The sequence below is a fragment of the Grammomys surdaster genome, unplaced genomic scaffold, assembly GCF_004785775.1.
Source record: "Grammomys surdaster isolate TR1022 unplaced genomic scaffold, NIH_TR_1.0 67, whole genome shotgun sequence".
In the NCBI taxonomy this organism is placed as follows: domain Eukaryota; kingdom Metazoa; phylum Chordata; class Mammalia; order Rodentia; family Muridae; genus Grammomys; species Grammomys surdaster.
Genome location: NW_021604569.1, coordinates 20,825,585 through 20,849,363, shown reverse-complemented (window position 1 = coordinate 20,849,363; position 23,779 = coordinate 20,825,585). Strand labels below are relative to the sequence as shown.

The following is a 23,779-nucleotide window of genomic DNA, read 5'->3' as shown; positions in this document are numbered from 1 at the left end:
CACACATCATGTCCCTTCTTGGTGATGACTCCAACTCCAAGTGTTTTGTCACCTCAAGGCTTTCCCGTGGTCAGCACACTTAGACTCCTGAGTATTCTATGCTTCCAGGTAGAGAGTATTGCTGGCTATGCTCAGGGTACATTGAGCAGCTTGGTGGGTCCTCTCACCTTCTGCTATCACTGCTCTGTCCTGTCATTCACAACCTTCGCTGCTTGGAGGATCTCACTCTCCTTCCAAGACCATTTGAGGTATCATGCTTTCCTAGAGGTTCCCAAATGCTCTGGATGCTCTTTTCTTTCCAGCCAAGGGCAGCATGGGATGGATTTATGAGCCCTCCATAGACTGCCTGCTTGCTGGGGCATGAGCATGTGATTGCGACTGTTTGGGGCATCCCATTACCCTTTCCTATGCCTGATTCTATCTCCCTCGCCCAGAAGACAGCTCCTCTCTGCTCACTGTGGAGTGAGGAAAAGCACACAGACAGAAACTTCTAAGAAGCTGGGAGGAAGGCTCATCTGCCACACAGGGGAAGCCATAGGAGTCTTGGAAGACAGCTTTCAGGGGAGACTAATCTCTGTGGACAAAGACATAAAGTTACAGGGGCAGTGGACATTCTGGTGTGGAAGTGGAACTAAGTTGTTTGCAGTGAAGGGGTAAGGAGGGCATCTCAGGTTCAGGATTAGAGATGGGCAGGAGAGGGAGCTGAGTCAAGCCGTGACTCAGGAGAAGGACCACACCCCACACAGCATGGACCAATGAACTGTCCGTCTATACAGGCCTGGGGGTGAGGTGGGGGCTGGCTCCATTTGTGTTGACCGAGTGTTGGGAATCAAAGAGGAATTTGGTGGCTGTTTGGTTTGTGTGACTATGAGGTAAGCAATGGAAACATTGGGAAATCGATCTTTGGAAAGGAGGAAGGACCACTATGTGCAGGAGAGGGAGGAATCAGGGAAGGGACAACCGACGACCAGATGAACGCTGGGCAAGAGTGCAGCACAGTAAACTATTTGGGGCCCTGGCTACCACCTGGTACAGAGTCCCATATACTTGTCCCTGTTGTGCCTTTCCTGTGTTTCATTAAGGAAACATTTCAAGTGCTGACAGCCATTACAAGTTGAGGAAGTCAAAGGGCAACTTCAGAGCTCAAATTGCACTTTCCAGCAATGAAATTACTCAAGGACTTACAGTCAAGGTACTTGTTTCAAATAGCTTCCAGTTAAATGTTAGGGGCTGGAGAGATGGCACACTGTTCTTGCAGAGGACCAGGATTCAGTTCCTAGCACTCTTGTCGGGTAGCTCACAAATACCTGGAACTCCAGCTGCAGGGAGACCTGACACCCTCTACTGATCACCAAAGGCACCTGCACTCACATGCACCCAAACCCCTCTCCCATACAGATAATCAAAAGTAAATTTTTAAAAATGGAATGTTCATTTAAAATAAAAGTTTAAAAATGGAAATCAATTGATTAATTTCTTAACAAGGTACTGAATTTGGGGCACTTCTGTCAGAAAAAAAGAAGTGATGTAGCTGGGCATTTTAGTCCAAGAAGCTGGGGTAGGAGGATTGCTATGTGTTTGAGTCTAGTCTAAACTGTTCAGTGAGGCCCTGTGTCAAACAAACAAACAAACAAACAAACAAACAAACGTAATCAGAAACACACTCATGAGACCATGAGTATCTGGGAGCAGCTTTGTCACCTGACCTTACTCCAGCTGCTATGGCAGACGCTGATCCAGCTGCCCTTTTATGGACACTTTCCAAGTTGAGTAAAATCTGGTTTTGCCAAGTCCAGTCACTTTCATGAGTCCAGAGAGCTAGAGAATGGGCATCAGAGTAATTTCATATTCTCTTTTTCAGACCTGGAGAATCGAATCTGGGGCCCCTTGTGCATGTTAGGCAAGTCCTCTGCTCCACACCTATATCTGTAGCCCAGTGTGAGTTGTTCTTTTATAAGCACACGATGCAGATCCAGAAGGCTACGAAAAGGGCACAGGAAAAACCAACCTGTTCTCAGGCCCCTGAATCACACTCTCCCCTGGCACTCATCCTGCCTGCTGTTGCTTTGTGTTTTTCTCAAGGTATTCAATACATTTAGAATCACAGCTGCTTGCGTAGCACGTCTCGTACCCTCCTAATGTTGCTTAGTGGGGAGGTTTTTACTTAATTGAAGAACGCCTGTTGTGAAGGTTCTCTATTAGGAAAGACAGAACTGCTCCGTGCGGCTCATTACCAGCTGAGCTTTTCAGGGACTGGCCCAGGACTTACTTATCCAGTGTCTGACTGTGGACATTTGGGCCATGTAGGGGACAGCTTTAGAGTGAACTCTATCTGTTTCATCATCTGTGGCCACAGGCTTCCACAGACTTCTGGCCTCTGAGCTTCTTTTAACACCCAGCTCCTTCAGTGATGGCCAGAGGCAGTACAGTGGCAGCTCCAGAAGCAGAGCCAGTTCAAGTCCCCTGTCCCTCTCTGGAGACAAGAAGGGTGCTTCTGTGGTCAGATGTGAATGGTCAGCCTTCACTTGCTGCCTTTTGCTTTGTGATGAGGCTGAGTTCCTGAGTTCTCTAACCCTATAGGGACTCTTCCTCGGCCTTTTACCTGACATAATCTACCTTCCTGTCCCTATTCCTCAACTCCCACCCCACTAGTTCTCTCTCCTGGCAAGTGTGCTGCTCACTGTGGCCCACTGGGCCATGTCTCTGATCCTTGGCATTATATTCCTTATCTATTAGGGCCTTTTCTGTACCTCAAATTAAAATACCAGTCAGTCACTATTAACATACCTGCTATAGTTGGCACCTATACTGGTTCCTTTGAATGAGAGAAATGTTGGTCGGTGATGCACCAGTACACATGTGTTTAAAGGGATGTGAGTTTTTGTTCAGGGTGTTCCAGGGCAATCTCTGTGTCCTTGACCTAAAATCCCCTGCAACCTTTGCCTTCTAGAGGCAAAGGGGCTCCTTAAGAGCCAGGGGCTAAAGTTGAGACCTCTATGGCTCCAGGTCTGAAATGCCACGTCTAAAGACATTGAGGGGCTAGATAGGCATGCATCACTGTGATATAGTACAATTTTCGGAGTTCCACCCCATTCCAAACCAATACCACAAAGGGCAAGACAAGAGGCTCTAAGCTGTTGCTAGGGGTTGGTTGCTCTGAGCTAGCACCCAGGTCAGGAAGTGGACATGAAGGTGGGTGGAAGACAAAATCTAGACCTGGGGAATATAGAAGATATTCATAGGTGGGGGAGGGGGGTCTCTTTGATCAGTTTTTTCTGGATGTTTTGGGGAGATTCCAGGGTAAGTACCATTTCTGATTGTCCTTAAACATTTCTGAAGTTTTCTTTGTGATATAAAAGAGTGAAAAGTGATTCAGAGAAAGCTATCAGAATTGATCATTGATAACCATCTCAGTTAGACTAGACTGTTAGACCATCAGGGACAGCTTGGGTCTGGCGGTATAGGCCAGGCCTCTGAGGCCCTGGACCTGTCTTCTCTTTGAAGGTACAATTGTTCTTTCGGAACCACAGCTAAGGGGTGAGCTATGGATTTCTTCCCTTGATGGCTGGAGGCTTCTTGGGGAGGAGGGAGAAACAACTGTGGGGATTGTCATAGAGAACCCCACTTCTTCCCCTCCCTTTGGGGCCTGGAGCCTTCTTGGTCTAATCTGTTCTTTCTTTTTCTTAGTCCCTTATGTTTTCCTTGAGTTCAGTTGAAGAGCCTGGCCAGCTAGGTCTTTGATTTCCCCCTGAACAAAAACAAGTGCCCTCCCCCACCTGACTACCAGCTTGCTGTTAGCATTGGACTTTAGCTCCTGTTCTAGTCCGTCACAACAGGACAAACATAGTAGGAAACCTGATCCCTTTACCCCCTTCCACCCACGGTTTGTGCAGAGCTCACAAGCAAAACAAACTTATTTTGAACACTGGGATCCTAGCACGCTTCCCTGACAATCATTAACCTGTGCTGCCGAGCCAGCCCTTCATAAGGCTCTGGGTACGACCAGCCAGCATGGTCCACTGCCCGCCGAGACATACACCCAGCGAGCATTGAACACTGAACACGACTATCTGTCCAGAGAGCTGTGACCACCATTGCCACTACTATCTACTCAGAAAGTCGTGACCACTGAGCCGCTGCTGCCTGCCCAGAGTCTCATCCACCGCCTGCTCCACCTGGTTGCGATGCCTGAGTTCCTAACTGCTGTTTCTTGGCCGTTCCTGATCCTCCTGTCCTTCCAGGTTGGCGTGGCTGCTGGAGCCCCCCAGCCATGGCACTGTGCTCCCTGCACTGCTGAGAGGCTGGGGCTCTGTCCTCCTGTGCCTGCTTCGTGCCCCGAGATTTCTCGGCCGGCAGGCTGTGGCTGCTGCCCAACATGTGCCTTGCCACTGGGCGCTGCCTGTGGTGTGGCCACTGCACGCTGCGCCCAGGGACTCAGCTGCCGTGCGCTGCCAGGAGAGCCTCGTCCCCTGCATGCTCTCACCCGTGGTCAGGGAGCCTGTGTACAAGAACCTGCCGCACCTGCCACGAGCACCTTGTCCAGCTCCCAGCATGAAGGTACTGTAGCCCCTCTCTGCCTCTAGATCTCTTGGCTGGGACATACATGTTTCCTAAGCCAGCAGAGGCCTATCCGGAACCTATAGCAGATAGGACAAAGGCACTCCAGGCCCACTATGAGCTTTCACCTTTAATAGTCAAGGAAGTCTCTCAATGAGAGCCATCATTGTGTGGTTTTGAGGGGAAACATCTCGGAAGGGGTGGTCCAAGCACCCAGTGCAGGGTGGAGAGTTGGGAAGAAAGTTCACAGACTAGGTAGTACTGATCCTGCTTGGTCTTTCAGTGGGGGTAGAGGGAGCTTTGGGGGTTACCAGTTGGGTGGGGTGCTGGCTCAAGCACCTCACACCTCCTCCTGTGGGTCCTGCCCTTGGCAGTTCCAGTGGCTGGAGAGTCCAGGAAGGTTTAGGATGGGAACCCTCCTGCTGCCCCCAGGAGGTTTGCAATGTCCTTTGTAGCATATATCCTGCTACTCAGTATGTGCCTCCCAGATGTTTACAGAACATAATGTGAAAATTTAGGCCCAAACCTTCACTTCCATTCATTGCTATAGACAAACAGTGTTTGATGTGTATGTTGCCTGCTAGGAGTCTGACAATCAGGCTCTTTCCTGAATTTAAGCACTGGTTTGTTTGTAGTAGGAAGCCTGGGAAATGCCTCTTCCTCTGCTCCAGCCCCTATCTCCCCATCTGGGCTGCATGCACGTCCTGTGTGGGCGTGGAGGAGCCTCATAGTTCTATATTCTATGGGAAGCTGTGCTGCAAGTATCTGACCCTTTTGAGTAAATAAAATTAGTGCTACCTCAATGGTCTTTAGAAACCGGCTTTCCCCTGAGTGGAGGTGGGCCTTCTCTGTTGATATCTGATAATGTTCTCCTCTGTGAGGGGCTGGACAAGAGATGGCTCTGTGTGTAGGAAAGCAAGGCTCCCAGAGAAGAGGAGGATGGTGGTCTAGGTGGGGAAGGTTACATTTTAGACCTGGCTTCTAACTAAACTATACCTGTTACTGGTGAGGGGAAGGGGGCCTTCCCAGATTCTTTTTGTGGGGTGGAAAGGCGAGCTAAGGGACCAATTCTCACTACTAAATAGACTCAAGACTTGACCCTAGTCCTTGACTTCTTCAGGGTTCTATCCTGCCCCACTCCCGCTGCCACAGGCCTCCCTTGCCTCACCTCGAAATATACCATTTTCCCAGAAAAGAATTAGTATTGCTATTTGGTCATAATTGTTCCCAAAGAACCATTGGTGAATAAACATCTGATTTCACCTGACCATTATAGGGCGAGAAGTGAGTGGACATAGGAGTGACACCTCCAGGGGCTCATGCATCTGTGGGGCTTGCTTTTCAGAGGCAAAGGCTGCTGTGGCCTCCGAGGATGAGCTTACTGAGAGCCCAGAAATGACGGAAGAGCAGCTACTGGACAGCTTCCACCTGATGGCCCCATCCCGTGAGGACCAGCCCATCCTGTGGAATGCCATTAGCACCTATAGCAGCATGCGGGCCCGGGAGATCGCTGACCTCAAGAAATGGAGGGTGGGTGAGACCCTGCACTCAGACCTTCAGGCTTATCTATCTAAGTGAAAAAGTTAGTCTAGACAATTTCTAAAGGGCACCAAGCAAGAGGCTGAGCACAGGGTATAACTACCCCCATCCCTGATGTATTTTTACCGCCTTAAAAATATGGCAAAATACACAGAGAATAAGATAGGCCATTTTTAGTCTAGGTTACCTTGTCACTGAATACGTTCAGTAATTGTCACTATCCAGCCGATTTTGCCAGCTTTCAGCTAAGCAGCAAGAACTTCTCTAGTTTACTGGCTGGTTTTCAATTTGACCACTTGGGGGCGACAGAGAACCGAAGGTGGATAGACATTGAAGAAGTACACCCAATGGAGTGAAAGAATAAACATTGTTAGGGACACTTTAGAATTTCATTTGGAAGTTATCCAAATGAGTACCCTTGCTCCACAGTCGGTATGACATATGTCAATTGCAAGGACGGCTGTTTGAAAATCTAGGTATTTCTGATGCTAAATTCCACATACAGAGACTGAGTCCACTGTCTTTTCTACTAGAGTTCAGGTGCTCAAATTATTCAGCAGATAGCCAGAGTCAGAAAGCATTTTATATTATTGGCCAGGCTCTTGCCACAATGTTGTTAAGCCATGAGGGGGAATGAGAGAGTCCCGATCCTTTATCCACATAGTCCGAGCCTGAGACCAACTCGTCCTGCACACAGATGGGAGACAAGGCCTGGAGAAGGCAGGCATATTATTTGACTCACAACCCTAGACTACCATGACTACATGGTAGGGGCTGCTCCTGTTCTGTCTCAGTCATGGTCTAAAATGATAACTTTCTGTCTTTTGTACTCATGCTAATATAAAATTATCCTTTTAGGAGCCCTGCCAACGAGAACTCTATAGAGTGCTAGAGAGATTAGCTGCAGCTCAACAGAAAGCAGGAGATGAAATCTACAAATTTTACCTGCCAAACTGCAACAAGAATGGATTTTATCACAGCAAACAGGTAGGTGGCTTTGCTACTGTGTGTTCTCATGGGCTAGCTCTGCTCATCCAGATCCTTGTAAAACTTCATGATTTTTTTTTAAGTCAAATGATTCATAGGCCCCAATACATATCACAGTAGCTTTCTTAGGTGAGATCCAGCCCTGAAGCAGAGACTAGAGAGACCACGCATTAACACAGCAAGGGAGGAGCACTTCAGTCAGTAGGGAGGAGTAGGCATCAGTACCTTCCTTCAGATCAGCAGAGATGTGCTCCATATGCTGACATTCAGGTTTCAGTTTCTTGCAACTAGAGGAAAGGAACACAGTCTGTGTAGCAGACAGATGCCTCGCGTTCTTCCCACAAGTAAAAACAAACTCGGTAGTAAAATGCACTGTTGTGCTTCGTGCTATGTCTTGTTATAAATGAGATCAAAGAAGTCTAGGCTTAATTTTGATGAAACTTTAGGACTCAGGGAAGTGCATTCTGGGAGTTCATTGAGGAAAAATTGAGGACCAGGCCTAGCTATGTGGTAAAGGTGGGTATTCAATGAGCCCTATTGCTGGGCTCCTTTGCCAGCAGGGCCATGAAGCAGATAATTGGTGAAACACTATACCACTAAGCAGATATATGAGGTCATTATCACATGAGCCACACAGCCAATGTCTCCATTTTGTTATGACAACCAGAAGGGCACTGGCATTTCGGAGTCTTAGCCAGTGGGTAGCTGTGCAGTGCTTGGCCTCAGTCAGGGACAGGGTGGCCAAAGCTCTCACCTCCTGCTGCTCTTAACCTTGGTCCTGTCTTTGCAGTGTGAAACATCCTTGGATGGAGAAGCTGGGCTCTGCTGGTGTGTCTATCCATGGAGTGGGAAGAAGATTCCTGGGTCTCTGGAGACCAGAGGGGACCCCAACTGCCACCAGTATTTTAATGTACACAACTGAAAAGAGTTCTTTTCTTTCTCCATGTTCACACAAAATATTTAAGTATATACTATATTTATACTCTGGAGCACACCATTTTATATATGTGTATATGTATATAACTAGGAACTAGTTTTTATACTCCACATAACTGCTTGATACATGAAGCTGGCTTGTATTTATTCACTGTAAGTTTATTTTTTCTACACAGTTCTTATGCTATATTAATTTATATAACATGAAGCTCTTCTTACTTCCGTACATGTAAATACTGTATCTCAGCTCTTCCAATGTTCTGCTTTGAAAAGGCAGAGTGATAACTGCCCAGAACATGCACAGGTCAGTCTGAGGTAGGGGGCTTTCAGTGGGTTAAGGGAGGGAAGTTAGCCCACACTCAGGGAGATTTCCTCGTCGTATCCCACAGATCTGTGTCTGATGCACATTTGCTAGGAAACTTCCAATGCTGATTGTGTAATCAAAGCTAACCGTGGAAAGCTGCATCTGATACATTGTTAAACACACATCTGGAATAAATATTCTACCTGGAAATACTTTGTCCCTGTGGAATTCCAGCTTCGTCTTTCTTTCCTCAGTCCGTTTGTCTTTCCCCCTCACCTGACTCCTGGTCTGTGCTTTGGGGACAGATGGTGCAATAGATAGTGCTTGCTTGTTTACAGAACATCTTGCTCTGACACTCTGACTTCATAGCCCCATTTCCAAGCACTATCAGGCCTCTGTCTGGGCCAGACTAGAGATCCCCTTCCCCTTGGCCCATTTCCCTTTCTTCCCGGGGCCCTCAGCCTCTTCTCTCCTTAACGCTCCTCAACTTATTAATAGGCCCAGGTTTCCTCTAACTGAAGTACACATTCAGGGGAGTAGTCACTGTATTGTTTTGCCTTTGAGACAGGATCTTACTCTGTAGCCCAGGCTGACCTAGAAGTCACAGCAACTCCCCTGCTTCAAACTCCCAAGTGCCCAGGGCCGCCATGTCCTGCTGTTGAACTGCTTTTTCTTTGTTGTTCTCTGGCCTTCTTGTCCTCTTTGAGTCACCATCCACCTTTGCCCCAGCTGGTTAGCAGCACATGCTCCCCCCCTAGTTTCCAGACCAGAGTCCTGGCCACAGCTGTCTTCTCCCCCTACATTGCCTGTTTCCCAAAACTGACCCAGGAGGCTTTTCTTGCCTGATGCTTTTCCCTCCCCCCTTTGCTGGCTGTTCCTGGTCTCTCACTCCCTGTCTTTCTCCATAGCATTTGGTCCATCCCCGAGTATCCCACTCAGGCTGCCTGCAGCCATGCTGACTGATGTCTGATGGGGAAGCTGAAACCTCTGCTCCCTGCTGGCTGCTTCCCCAAGTGCCATAGCTACTTCTGCCATCTGAGTAGAACATCCTGGCCAGTACCTGTAGCCTGTCCCTTCTCTGGAGCTTCCAACTCCTTATCTAAACCCCAATCTATGGCTGCTCTCCTCTGTAGAACTCAGTGGTTAGACTCCTCATTAAAGTATAGCACCTATCTATCTATGACAAAGCCAAAGGTCTGGGCCCCAGAAGCCCTCAAATGCAAGGGCTTCTGGTGACTTAAGCAGAATTTGTGGTAGGACTAGAGCAAGGTCCCCCAGACCAAGTGAAGGAGAAGCTGTGCACCCTTAAAGATACATTCAAAATTGTGTTTGATTAACAATTCTCTGGGCACCTCAGGGCTCATCACCTTAAGGCATAATCTCCAAATAAAGTCAATAATAAGGTCATAATTCACAGCATGATACAACAATGTCATGTTCAACCAAAAACCTTTTCTGGAAGAGGAGGCAAAGCTTTGAGCAATGCCCACTTTTGCCTGGGTGTCATACAGCTTAAATAGTATGAAGTTAAAACCATTCAAATGCTATCATATAAAGCCACTATACCTCTGTCAGCAATCCTCATGTCTGTGCTCTTGCTCCACACATTCTGCCTGCATGTGCATGACCATATCTGGTTCTTAGCGGGGTGCTGTGTTCATAACTGAGTCCTCATGCCCAAACAGCAAACACTTCACTCACTGAGTCGTCTCCCTAGCTCTCCCCACACCCCTGTGTGTTCCATAAGTGTTCTGGATCAGCTCTAATACAATGGTAGCTCTGTAGCTGGTGATTCCTGCTGCAGCTGGCAGTTGTAAATGTACACAAACCAGGATGCTGAGTACTTAGCCTCAGCATTTCTATTCCAAATGGATCCTGACTCAGTTTTCTAAAATGGAACCAGTCAGGCTGAGGCACCACCCTAAAGCCATTCTTCCTCACCATCACAAGGAATATTTAAGAGGAGGGCACAGCCTGACCTGCAGGCCTATTGATCTTGAGGTCCGGGCAATGTAACTAAGAAACCACTTCACAGGATCCTGTGCTCCAGGTCTGAGCTTCCCCACCCTCAATGTTGAACAGCAATCCACTTTCATCATGATAGTTGGATAGATCTCTGTTACCCACCAGGGACTCTTGGCTGATACCCAGACCCGACGGTGACCTCAAAATAGTCACACGGCAGCCCTGCCTTCCAGTTTTGTAAATTCTCCATTGGGTCCCCTGGTAGAATCATTGGAACCAATATCTCTAGGTCAGAACATAACATTGTAGAGACAGGAAGGAAACATGCTGCTTGTAAAAGGCTCGAGTCGAGTCTTCTTGTCTTTTGTCAGAGGTGACAGGTGCACACTGGGAGAAGGAAGGCAGTGGTGGGTACTATCACTATTGTATCTTTCAAGCCTTGATGGCCACACTAATTTAACCCAAACTGAGTTCCTTTCTCTCTTGGCATTGTGGCACCAACAAAACAATCGCCCCCGCCATCAAACAAAACAGAACAAACAAACAAAAAAACCCAACAAACCCTGATTGCCAACTGAGCTTTGAAGGAATATTTTACTTTATTTATGTCTTGGTTAGACAATAAGAAGTTGGTGGGAGAAATCAAAGATCAATTAACAGAGAAGAACTGGTAGCCCTTTGAGTTAAAGGGGGTGGGTCTTAGCCAATGAGCAGGAGGCTTATTCATGACTTTCCAGGTCACTTATGGCTCAAACAGGTTTTCCCCAGTCCTATCTAGGAACACTGAAGTTCCCTGTGTCTGTAGGACTGGACAGGTGGATTTGTCTCTGAAACAGAGTATTGGATAGCAAAAAATGAGCACTTCTCAGGTTTGCAAGGGTCTTTTCCTGGCAACAGCTTTCTATGGTCTCTCTCTGAATACACTATCTTTTCAATCCCGGAAAATGCAATGGTAATATAGTAATCAGAGGCACTTCTCATAGCCTCTGCTTGGCCTGACTGTGAAAGCCTCACACTTCAGCTCAGAGGAGCAGCTGGTGAATGTATCTTTTCCAATTATGCAGTCTGAGACTGGCGCATACCCAGCCAACAGGCATGAAGCTGAACTAAATCTCAGTTGATTTTACCTGTGGTCCTACTGTACGCCCCCAGATCTCCAAATACTCACACAACCAAATGCTGTGATTTCACAATCACTTCAGACGTCTGTTTGATGACATGGCTCTAAGCAGGCAATTGGTTTGAAATCATGGTCTGAGTACATACTTGAATTATTTTGGCATGGGGCTGTTATTCCAAAGCCATAGTGACTGAAGCACTCCCAGCATCCTTTGGGGTTCTCCCTCTTTACTGGACTCAGCCCATGCCCCTTCTCCAAGCATCAGTGGTAGAAAGGCCAGCAAACTCATTCACATCAGCTGTATGGGGAAGCTGCTCTGAAGACCAGAGGCACCAACTGGAAAGGCAAGGACCAGAGTGTCATGGAAACAACCTACTGACCTGCTTTACCTGTCTAGACCATACTAGCTGCCAACATAACCTACTGGAACTAGATACTCCTCTGCATGTGGCCTGGTGTTGCATGGATGCCAACAAAGGCCATCACAACTGTACCACTGAGATTCTGGAATTAGCTATTATCTATTCATGTTCATATTTTTCTATGTCTAGAATACTTTGTCCTCTCTCAATAATCTCTTTAGTGACTCAGGACCCAGAAACAGACAAAAGGGCTTTTTCTTTAATGATAAAAACTTTATTTACTATTTATAAATACATTGCAAGACAAACTTTTCAAAAATACATTTTTCCCCAAAAACTTAATTAAAAAAATAAAGAAAAGCTGATAGGCAGGCAGAATGTCTTGAGATTCCTTTGTGCTCTCAAGGAAAGCTCTATACAGCGCATGTCCACCCCGTGGGATGCAGTACAGTTCTCCTCGAGCCCTGCGTTGCCAGACCTCCTTGGCCTTGGCCTTAGGGAGAGCAGCCCAGCCTCCAGACACAGGCTTCTTTCCTCGGGCGTGTCTGTGGTTACAACACCTAGCATCTCTAACATTTTATCTAGGATTATCTAGCACAGATTCTATTATATTTGGGCTATGTCGGATACAATGTTAAGAATTAAGAACATATTTTGTCTGCATATACATGTGAATTATAAAGAAAGTTTTAGAAGGACCCCAAGATCAACAAACAGGTGATTGACTCTCTATGTGTTCTTACCAGGCTCTCCAACAAGCCATTCCTCTTTCCTGTTTAGATAGGAAGATGAAAATAAATCATCTGGTTTTTTTTTTTTGAAAAGCTGCCTCCCCTCAGCTTCACCCCACAGCAAACTTTTTGAGAGGTTGGACCAGAAAACACTGCTTTTTGAAGTCATCCGAAGAACTAAGTGCACCATTATTTGTGACATCTCTGAACATGGAGTCTGATATTGCTCCTCCCACTTGGGGCCTTCTGCTGGGCCAAGTCATCAGGAAGCTGCCTGACAAAGGAAGGTCCTTGTCCTTGTCTTTATGGGCTCCCAGAGTGCCCTAGAACATTCTCAGTCATGTTTAGTAAGAGAGGCAACACACATTCTCTCCCACAGTTTCCAAGTAGATCAGGCCACTTGCAGATACGGGCCAGGCCCTTTATCAGAGATGGCACCAAAAGGACCATGAGCCTCAGGAGTCTGCTTCCGGATGTCTGGGTCACTCGGTTATGGGTTTCCCCATTCTCCATAGGGCCTGCACTTATTTACAGGGGATGGAAAGAGGATTTGTCTACGTCAGCCACAGAACCTCTGAAATCAAGAAGGCAGAGGGCCAGCAGCACTGAAGCCCGCACTGGGTGGGTAAGTTAGCGGGGAGATGGCATCCGTTGCCTGGAGTACACGAGTGATTTTCATAGGAAGCAACAGGAAAATTCAAACTGCTTTTTTGTTGACTACTGGGAAGTAGGAAGTTCACTATTTAAACAACCAGAGGCATTTCAGAAATCTGTCTAAACTTTGGTTTTTGTGTGTGTGTGTTTGTGTTTTTTTGTTTGTTTGTTTTAACTCAGTTCACCACAAAAAGAAAAAAAAAGAGAAAGAAATATAAATCAAGGCTGTAGCCAGCTGCTGATCACGTTGTTGGCAGTCTTTTGTGCAAAATAAGGCGTATCTGAGCTCCACTCTAACTGAAAGAAGAAAGAAAGAAGGAAAAGAGTAAGACATACGTTGAAATAATGACCTCCAAAATCAAAATCAAAGGAGCTCCCCCTTTCTCGACCAGCCTCTAAACACTCAGTGTGGCATTATCAAAGGGGGTGGACCTCAGTCTATTCTTTTCCAACAAATCAGGGAACACCATCTAATACTTTCAATGTTAAAATGTGTTATCCACTATTAGATATTTTCCAACTTAGGAGGAAAATACTCTAACTAAAAATGAAATCTTTTTCTGTCTATGAAAATTGTCTTGACAAAGCAAAGCATATTTATTCTTCTCCATAATTCCTTATTTATTGCAAGAAAAAAAAAGAATGCTAAGTATAATTATATTCTCCAAAATGTGGTTTAGAATATCAATGTTACATTAGATTTATTAGATTTAAATAATGCCTTAAAAAATCATACTGACCACAAACTAAAGGCATATTCTAATTTTTAAAATTTTATTTTACAACAAAACAAAATCTAGGGAAATCTCTAATTCAGAAAACAAATACACCAGGTTCTCTAGGATGAAAACAGTGTGCCCCAACCCCCCAGAACTACTGCCGGTAAAATTTTATTTAAAAACCTTCACAGTGCTTGCCTGCTTATGAAATAGTGCACATTTTAATTCATTTAGAATAGAGCTGTGTGTACTTGAAGCTACACTGACTCTCGTGTCTGTCCTTGAGGGTATGGTTAGGTTAAGGACTTTTTTTTTTCCTGAACTATCCCCTTTACTTTCCTCTCTTTGGGCCTGACTGCAGCTCCTGGGCCAGGGAGCCCAGGATGAGGGATGGGTACCTGGTAGCCATAGTTGCTCCTAGCAATTCCCCTTAACCTCAACCACTTTCAGAAGGAGCTGACCCCTGGGCCTGGACCTTTGGCTTACGTGGCACAGCGGCATCTACTGGCTCTGCACGCTGAGGCAATGCACGTCATCTTTCCCCTTGGTGTCATAGCCTGGCAAGGGCTGCCCGTACTTGTCCACACACCAGCAGAAGCCACGCTTTCTGCCTTTGGAAGGGCGGCACTGAGGGAGAGAGAGACAAGACCAGGACATGAATATCATATGTACTGGCTAGTTTTACGTCAACTCAACAGAAGCTAGAGTGATTAGGGAAGAGGAAATCTCAGTTGAGAAAATGTTCCCATTAGACTGACAAGCTGACAAGCCTACATGATACATTTCTTGACTGATGACTGATGTTGGGGGAGAGCAGCTCACTATAGAGAGTGCTACCCCTTGGCAGGTGTTCCTGGTGCTAAATAAAAGCAGGCTGAGCAACCCATGGGGAGCAAATCAGTAAGCAGCACTCCTCCATGGCTGCAGTTTCTTCCTTGAGTTCCTGTCCCGACTTTCTTCAGTGGTGAACTGTGATAGCAAGCTGCTTTTGGTCATAGCATTTTTTTCACAGCAATAGAGACCCTAACAGACACTGAGGGTAAACTGGTTACCAGGACCCAAAGTGGCTCCCCAGTGTTCTACCGGGCTGAGGCAAAATTATGATGGCCATGGCTCCTGCAGAGCCACCCATGTGTTGGTGGTGGTGTCCATCCATGTACACCTGTGTGTGCTGGAACCTCTCTGGGGAAGCCGGAGGGCTCGTTGAGCTTCCTTTGCTTTGTTCTGTGTCAGGGTGGATCTCTCAGACCTCGCACCCAACCTCACCCGGAGTCTCTCTTTAGTGGAAGAGAACTTAATCTAATCTAATCTAATCTAATCTAATCTAATCTAATCTAATCTAATCTAATCGAACTAATCTAATCAGTGGACAGTACGAGAGGCTCAGGCTTCCCGATGAAGACCGCTGTAGAAACACCAGAACATGGGCATGCTGGGTGAACACTGTTTACTTTTATCTTCTAGATTCGGGTTGTGAACTGCCCAATTAGAAAGCCACCGAATGACACAGACATGTATCAGAAGAGAGGATGCAGTCAGCAGAGAGCCACGCTGGATGTGGTTCCCGGACGTAGCTGTGAAGCTGATTACCCACCGAGCCAATGGAGACAGAGGAAGACAACATCCTGGGGACCTCACTCACCTGCTTCTTCTTATAGAACCCCTTCTTGTCACAGTTTGGGATGTGGACACCTCTGGGACTCAGCACATTGAGGAACTTCAGATGATTCAGTGTGTCCTCCATTTCTCTGCGGCAGGGACCCTGGGGACACAATTATTGTTTTGACAATCTCACAATGGCCACAGGACCATCCCAAGAGGAATGTGTGATGTGCCTCCCTGGGACATTCTGCTTGGGACCTTCTCACACAAAGTTCCAGGTGGATAATAACCATCACCCCCTGTCTCTTTTGCTCTCTCCAGAGTAGACAGAGGATCCAGAAGGCAATCTAAGAATAGGCCAGGAGGCTTTGGAAAACTCAGCGAATAAAATAAAGCCAGCTTGGGGGAAGTCCACTTCTTCATTTGCAGGGCCCATTGTACTTTTTACTAGTGCAGTTCAGCTTAAACTTCCCAAGAGTCTCTGAATAGGAAATGCAGCTTGTAAAGAAGAAGCTGCCCACCTATGAACCAGGACCCCTGGGACTTGCTACATGAAGACTGTCTTAGGGTGTTTCCTTTTCCCCTCGCCCCCCACCAAGAGGAAAAGTTCTCACGTATTCTGTCTCCCGCTTAGACTCAGAGGAGAAGTTCTGGGTGTCTGTGCTCTGAGACTCATAGTCAACTTTGTAGCGCTGGCTCTCCCTAGCATGGCTTTTTTTGATGACATCCATCTTTGAATGGAGTGGATGGAACTTGGATTCAGTCACTCGGTGTGTGCTGGGGACAACCTGGCTTTCCACACTCCCAGCATTGTGGTCCTCCTCAGACTCACTGGCGTTTCCTGGGAAAGAACATGGGGTTAAGGAAATGATTATTACTGACAATGGAATAATAATCTTGTCAGAAGCAGGTTATACCTAAGAGGCAATGTCATTCAACAATTCTTAGTAAGATAAGACAAAGACAATTGGAAAAGCATTCTAGAATACTACCTGTTGCACTGTGACTGCTTTACTTTAGGAAGCCATCTATTTGAAAGTCACTCTGTCAAGTGCTTTTACTACACAGTTCCAAGTGACCAGCTGGGGCTTGTCAAGTCCTTCCAGAGATGAGAAAGCAGCAGGCTCCATCTCCTACCAGCAGGGGGCAGTCATGCCCCAGGAAATGCTGCTATGAAGCTGACCAGAAAACATAGGACTCCAAATGTGCTTCAGCCTTGGGCACAGTTATTGGGGGGCAGGAGTGCGACAATGTGGGAAAAATATAATTCATTCTCTACCCATTGTCAGCAGCACACTGTCCTGGGGATTCTGCCATCCACCTGCTGCTCTGGTTTCATGTTAAATAGCTCACTTCTGGGACCCAGAAGCAGGCATGGTTAGAGAGGTTTATTTCTGAGGTGCTTGCACCTCTTTCAACTTCAAGGTTCACGTGGATTCTGTTTCAGGTGGGAGGGGCACCTTCTTGGGTGCACATTCCCACCCCCCATTCAGCAGTGGAGCACACAGAATACAGATAGCACCAACATATTACCCGCAGCTTAGACCTCTAGGCGCCAAAGTGCATTCATTACCTTGAAAGGGGTAAGGGGAAGGGATTTTATAATCCAACTGATACCAATGCTGAAGGGTTAATGGATCAATTGGATCTAAGTATGTGACTAAATTTGTGGCTGTACAAGGAGCCAGATTTGCCACTCCATTTGCAGTAAGAGCCCCCCTCCCCAGCCCCCATTCCAGGGGGATGCAAGGCCAGATGATTGGTCCCCAACTCCCAACTCTGAACTTTAAAGCTTTAGGTTCAAAGTTCAGGTCATGGCCATAGAATTCCTTCCCGCCTGAGAAACGGGCTTTAATAGGTTTCCTAGCATGGAGTTCTAGCTGGGATCTGGTTCTGAATCTATTTTGTCTGGGTGCAAAGTGCAGGGCCCCAGCCGTCCTCTCTTTTTTATTTTCCTCTCAGGAAATGCCAGGCTGAGGCATCCTGCCCATGAGGAAGATATGGGCCTCTGGCTCTACGCCAAGAGCAAATGCTTCACTCTCTAGAAACTGTCAGAGGGTTGCAGATTCTCTTAGAGACTCCTCTTAGAGGAACTGACTTGCAGGATTCCAGAAGGCCCTCTTGCCAAGAACCCTCAGTTTCTTACCTACCAAATAGCTCCCTGAAGTTCAGCTGCAAACCCTCAATGAACTCTGTGCCTTCTCAAGCACAAATTCCTAGGGTCTAGACTAGCACCTGGAGGAAGAGGTCCATAATTAAATTTGTAGACTTGATTTCAATTTGCTATAACCTTTGTGGTTGGTTTTTTTTTTTTTTTTTTTTTTTTTTTTGGAAAGTACAGGGACAAAGGAAATGCTAATAAGTAAATGGACATATTTGTGCTACCAATAGAGGTCACTAAGGCTTAACTCAAAATAGCAGTGTTGGTATTTCTTAAGATTGCTTTTGGTATAGCATAGAACACACTAGAAGTCACAGACACACAGGCCAACGGCATGATTTTGCCTTTGTCAGCAAAACAACTGGAGTTGTGCTTTGCCAGGAATCCAGTGCTTCTCAGGGATGAACATACCAGGACTTGCTTGTACCCAGGAGTGTAGGTCAGCAGCCACAGAAATTATAAAAGGACTGTCTACCCAGCAAGCCCTGGTCCTGGGGCCTCGATCGGCATCATCTGCCAGCCTGGTGTGGGGAAACTGGAGAATTCTAGCCTTCAGATGTTCAGGGCAATAACTTGACTCACATAACTAAGTGAGACTGGCTCAGAATGCTGGACATTTAGATCAACATCTGCCAAATCTATTTAAATCTGCGTGTTTTTTTTTTTCTTAAAGGAACAACGGATGCCCTTAGAGTGGCTGCCTGCTTGGCAGAGCTTGCACCCAGGAGGATGTAACTGTTAAACATTTGCATTTTTCTCAGTGCTGCTGCTCCTGCTGCACCTAGGTCAGATTAGAAAGAGAAACATTCCTGGGTCGCACTTCTAGTCTCTGCTTTGGCAGGGAACCGGCCCGGGTCTGCAATCCCTGCACCACATGCAGTCTCTGAGCCCGGAAGGCACCGTAGAGCATAGGATGGTGCCTACGCTCAAACCCTACCCTATTGCGGCTCCCGGTGGCGTTGGGCAGTTCTTACTTTTTGAATGTTAGGTTTCACAGTCTCAAAGACACCAATACTCTTAATTTCATCTCGTTAGCTTTTGGATAATCTGGGACACCATCGTGCTTCGCCAATCAGCCCGTACAAAAGATAGTATGTTTCAAGACAGGTACTGTTTACAACAGCGTGTCCGCCTACAAACACCTTCATGGTTCGGATCTGACCCGGGATTCCTACACGCAAGCTTCCCCGGGATAGATAAGCTCTTTCCCAATTTGTGAGGAATGAAAGCCCAGGTTCACAGTTGGGCTACACAGTCCTAAACCCAGGTATCCCCCGGTTCAGCAGGGAGATTCCAATGACCGGGATCTGTCCACTGGCAGTCTCTCTTGGTATCCACTCCTCCTGCCCCGGAAATCTACCTATTTTCAAGGAGAGCATTTTGCAACTTAGAAGAAAGCTGCACTCTGAGAACCAAGCAAGAGGAACGATGGCTTCTGTGCCCCTTCTACCTCCCAGGGTCCATTTCCCAACTAACACCTTCAAGATGAGCCACGCCAAGCCTCTGAAGGACACACTCCCTGCGACCCTCGCCGGGTCCCAGGGAGTGCGCGTGGCGCACGTGGCAGGGGCAGCTTACCTGGAGCAGGTTGGGAGGGGAGGTAGGAGCTCAGGCTGCCGGCGGCGCTGGCGTTGGCGCAGAACCCGCGGCCATTCAGCAGCGCCTTCAGCGGGTACTGCTCCGCGGGTCGCGGCTGGCAGCGGAGGCCGGTGCCACAGCGCTCCGTGTAGACGCCGCACGCGTCGCCTTCGTGCAGCGCGCAAGTCAGGCAGCAGCCGCAGCCGGGCTCTCGCACCAGCTCCGTGCACGCGGGCGCGGTGGGCGGAGGCGCGCACTGGGCCAGCGCACGCGCGTCGCACGGTTCGCAGCGCACCACGGGGCCCGCGCCCACCGCGCCCGCGCCGGCCCGCGCCACTGGCGGTCCGCGGAGCAGAGTGAGGGCGGTGAGCGCAGCCGCCCAGAGCGCGGGGCGCGCGGGATGCATGGCGCCGGGAGGACGGCTCGGTGGAGGGGAGAGGAGTGGAGCACGCGGGATGAGGCGGCGGGATGGGAGCAGCGAGCAAGCAGGTCCTCAGCGCCCAGTCTCCGCTCTAAGCTCGCATCTGGGCAGCCCGTGCTTGCAGGCCGATATATAGAAGCCGGGGTGGCGGAGGACACGCCCCGGAACGGCGCGGGTGGGGGGTGGGGGGTGGGGGTGGGCCGGCGCAGGCTCGGATCCGGGGCCCGCGCCTCCCGGCGAAGCGGGATCGAGGACGGGGGCGCGCTGCGCGCGTCTTCGCTGGGCACCTGCTCCCTGTGCGCACGCCCTGTACCAGAGCCACCTCTTCGTCCCGGGTAAACGGCGGGCGCTCCAGGCTACTTTGTTGTCTTTGGAGTCCCAGCACTCCAGGGGCTCTGGACCCCTCTTTCCCCAATGACGCCCAGGCAACTTGGCGTCCCAGACCTTACAGCCCCTCCCCCTGGATGCCTGGCTAAGCTGGCCTTTCCAGGGCTGGTTTATGTCTGGAAAGCTGGCGCGGGCCCATTCAACTCCTGTGTACTTTGCAAAGTTTCTGCACTGTAATTCCTCTTGTAGGGTATGCTGCAGTAGGCATTTCCCAGCGAGAACGCGCAGATCACATTGAAGTCTGGAGAACCTTGGCTCTCGAGGTTTAAATCTGCACCATGGGCCACTTGAGTTCCCAGAGTCTCCCACCGCACAACCGCACAGTTGACACAGATACGGGCTCAAAGGATTTGCTTTTCAAAGCGATCGGGACTCAAATACTAAAATACTTCGTAGCACTTTCCCAGTTAGCAGAATGGGCAGTGAGGGCATCCCTTCACTCCCTTTTCTTTTTAAAATTGAGAAGTTCCATTTGTTCTTCTTTGGGGGAATCTTCTTAGCAGATGCATGTATGTTAAAATAACTACTGAGACACTGACGAGAGTGTCACTGATTAATAGCCAAGCAGCCCTTAAAATGGACACTGTTCACAGCCATTTTTAGTCATCGTTGGACCCCTATACTAACTTCTGATGTGCTCTAGTGCAGGCTGGAGTTCTTGCTAATCCGCTCATTCTGACCACCTCATAGAGTTGAAATCCAAGCGCAATAGCGCTGTTGTACTGGTCTCTCCAAAGTCTGCACGCTCCTACTGCTGGTGACCAACAGAGGGCGCTGGTGGTCCAGAATTGAGTTGACAAACTTCGCGGCTTGGTTGCTTATTTATTTATTTATTTATTTATTTATTTATTTATTTATTTATTTATTTATCAATTCGTGGATGAACAGTGGGAACTGGAGAGACCGATTTAGAGGGAGACTTTCTTGGATACCCTTGAATTGTCGTTTACCATAGGGGCTAGAATGATTGTCTTCGGAGAGACCTTCGCAATTTTATGCAGGAAGCAAATGAAGACGACTTCCCTCACAAATCCCTCCGTCTATCATGCAGCTTCTGGTGAAGTTGACATTCAGTCACCCATGTGTCTTTACATCTCCCCATATCTGTGGCTCTTTTTCCATATGTTTATATTCCCTTTAAAAAATTATGTGTTTTAATTTTAGTTAAAATTAGTTCTCCTTTATTTGGTACTGTAAATGAGAATGATAAAATTTGGGCCTTTACAAAGAAAAAAAGATCAGACACGTGAAGGCCAGGGCTACGTGGTAGCCGGCCAAGGCACAGCACCCCCATTTTTTGCTTCATTTCTTCCTCATAGTGCTTAGGTTGTGGCTAGGCTTAACACGGTCTACCAGAAAGTGTCCCAGTTATTCCTTCTTTTTTCCTATGGACTAACGCTCAAGAACAGGGCCTCCGATTTCATTGGCAAATTGAAAGAAAAAAAAGTGTATCCCCTAGGGTTACACTTGGTCTTTAAATAACCACAGAGACCTTGACTCCAAAATTAGAGCAAGGTTCAGTATCAAAAGTGCTTCTGGATGTGGCAGTCCTTCTCTCTGTTCGCTACAATGTTACACACAGAACCAGTCTACCACTTTTACCCAGCTTTATCAACAGGCTAGGAGACTGGGGACGCCTAGAAGGAATGGCTTCTTGGAAAAGATAACTCCGCTTGGTTCTTCCATTCTTCCTTTACAGTTTGAGAAATGGGCGCTTGCTCCACGTGGGACTCCTAGGGGGCGCCAAAGCGCCAGGTCTCCACCGAGTTTACTAGCATCTTAGAGATTACGCAAGATGGGTTTCTATAAGTGTTTTGTATTGACGGTCATCTCCTTTATCATGAACTCTTGCGTTGAAATCTTGCACCAGCCAAGTGCATCCGTGGCACTGACACGAGGGAATTTTTGCTTTAACATTTAGCTGTTTTCTTCTGACAAAACTTAAGGACACCCTTTCCCTCCCACCCAAATAATTATTTCAAGAAGGATTTGGATGGGAGAAAAATGTAATTTTATGTTGACGTGCTGGTTAATTATGTCGAACTTTACAACTGTTGTTTGTGGTTACGGATCTACGTAGCATGTACAGTGGGGAAGATGTGTTGCTCCCCTATGATGGTATGTGGCATCAACTGTGAATAGTGACAGTGGGCAGGAGTCTCACCTTTGTCTACCATATTGGTCTTTCCTCTTAGGCTCAGGGCTGGACAAGCAAGCAGAGAGCCTCAAGTCCTTAGCACTGTGGACAGCAGGCATTAGCTCCAGATATCCCTAGGAACGTGACTGTCATCCTTACTGACCATTACTAGCCTTTGGTTAGAAGATCCAGACTCCCAGGGGCAGGTGATGCTGAAGACCTAGTTTCCAGGACTCAGTGTGACTCAGCCTAAAGCTTGAGAATTCCCTCCAGGGTAAGTAGGTGGTGACAGGGAGCTTCATTTTTCCTCCCTCAGGTCATCTGCTGGGTGAGCCTCACAGAGTTACATATTCCAGACTTTACAGGGACCATTAACTGCCAAAAGTCATCACTACTAATAGCACTGCAGGTAACTTACCCAAAGAGCACCGCTAAGCCATGTACAAGCCAGACACAGGCAGTCCAGAGGAAATAAACAGAGACCAAGGATCATGTATTGTATAGCCATAGAGAGAGAGAGAGCAAAGGGGCCTCACAAGTGTGCTGTTATCACAGTAGAGGAAGGACAAACCTGTTCAGGTGGTCAGGACAAGCTTCAGAACAGTGTTGGTGGCATTTGAGTCTCACAGAATGAGGTACTTAGGAGAGATGGCATTGACCTTGGCAAGTGTACGGGGGAGTAGGTAGAATACAGGAGATGGCATTGGAAGGAGGTTGGGGATCTTCAGAAGTAGTGCTGTCTGGTTTGATCGGGTTTGACAGTTTGGAGATTGTGGTGGTTTGAGTGAAAATGGCTGCATGTATGTCTTTGTGAGAGGTACAGACAGTTGTGGTTGCTGGGATTTGAACCCAGGTCCTCTGGAAGAACAGTCAGTGCCCTTAACCACTGAGCCATCTCTCAACCCCCACAGCTGGGTCTTAATGTGGTATTCCTAAAGCAGGAGCAGGGCCTGTCTCTGACAACATTGCCTGCCTTTGTATCCCTTTCTCCTTACTGAGCTGCCTTGTCTAGCCCCAGTAGAAGAAGAGGCTCCTAGTCTTACTGCAACGTGCTATGCTAAGGCAGGTTGATATCTATGGGAAGCCTCCTGTTTTCTGAGGAGAGAAGGGTGGATTTTGGGGAGGTGAGGTGAGAGGGAAAGACTGAAAGGAAAAGAGGGAGAGGAAGCTACAATAAGGATATAAAGTAAATAAATAACTTAATAATAATAATAGCAATAATAAAAAAAGAAAATGGCCCCATAGGCTTGTTGGAGTAGGTGTAGCCTTATGGGAAGAAGTATGTCACTGGGGTTGGGCTTTGAGGCCTCAGAAGCTCAAGCCAGGCACAGTGTCTCTTTTTCTGATGCCTGTCTGTCCAGATGTAGAGCTCTTGGCTCCTTCTCCCATACCGTGTCTGTCTGTATCCCACCATGCTTCCTGCATGACAATAATGGACTAAACCTCTAAAGTGTAAGCCAGCCCCAATTAAATGTTTTTCTTTGTTAGAGTTGCTGTGGTCATGGTGTCCCTTCACAGCAATAGGACACCGACTAAGACAGTGGTAAATGGCAGGCTTTTGGAGAAAGGGCTAAGACATGTTCTGTAGAAAAGACAGTCATTTTGGAGTCTCTCTGTCT

The 23,779-nt window shown here is 47.5% G+C and overlaps 2 protein-coding genes across 4 annotated transcripts; one reads left to right on the top strand and one right to left on the bottom strand.

Moving 5' to 3' along the window:
• Window positions 1-4,011: 4,011 nt before the first annotated feature.
• Igfbp1 (insulin like growth factor binding protein 1) lies at window positions 4,012-8,535 on the top strand. The gene is made up of 4 exons (XM_028779187.1): window positions 4,012-4,557; window positions 5,903-6,087; window positions 6,955-7,083; window positions 7,874-8,535. Exons 1-4 carry the CDS (start codon window positions 4,185-4,187, stop codon window positions 8,003-8,005), a joined length of 819 nt encoding a protein of 272 aa, XP_028635020.1. The 5' UTR covers window positions 4,012-4,184; the 3' UTR covers window positions 8,006-8,535.
• A 4,003-nt stretch (window positions 8,536-12,538) lies between these two features.
• On the bottom strand, window positions 12,539-19,756 carry Igfbp3 (insulin like growth factor binding protein 3). Of its 3 annotated transcripts, none has more exons than XM_028777506.1 (5): window positions 19,216-19,756; window positions 16,091-16,317; window positions 15,517-15,636; window positions 14,350-14,501; window positions 12,539-13,452 (listed from the first exon to the last, which is right to left on the bottom strand). In XM_028777506.1, exons 1-4 carry the CDS (start codon window positions 19,619-19,621, stop codon window positions 14,376-14,378), a joined length of 879 nt encoding a protein of 292 aa, XP_028633339.1. In that variant the 5' UTR covers window positions 19,622-19,756; the 3' UTR covers window positions 12,539-13,452; window positions 14,350-14,375. The 3 variants fall into 3 exon arrangements, with proteins under 3 accessions (XP_028633339.1, XP_028633347.1, XP_028633334.1); XM_028777514.1 differs by having other exon boundaries at window positions 12,539-13,448; XM_028777501.1 differs by having other exon boundaries at window positions 14,361-14,501; window positions 19,216-19,753.
• Between the last annotated feature and the right edge of the window lie 4,023 nt (window positions 19,757-23,779).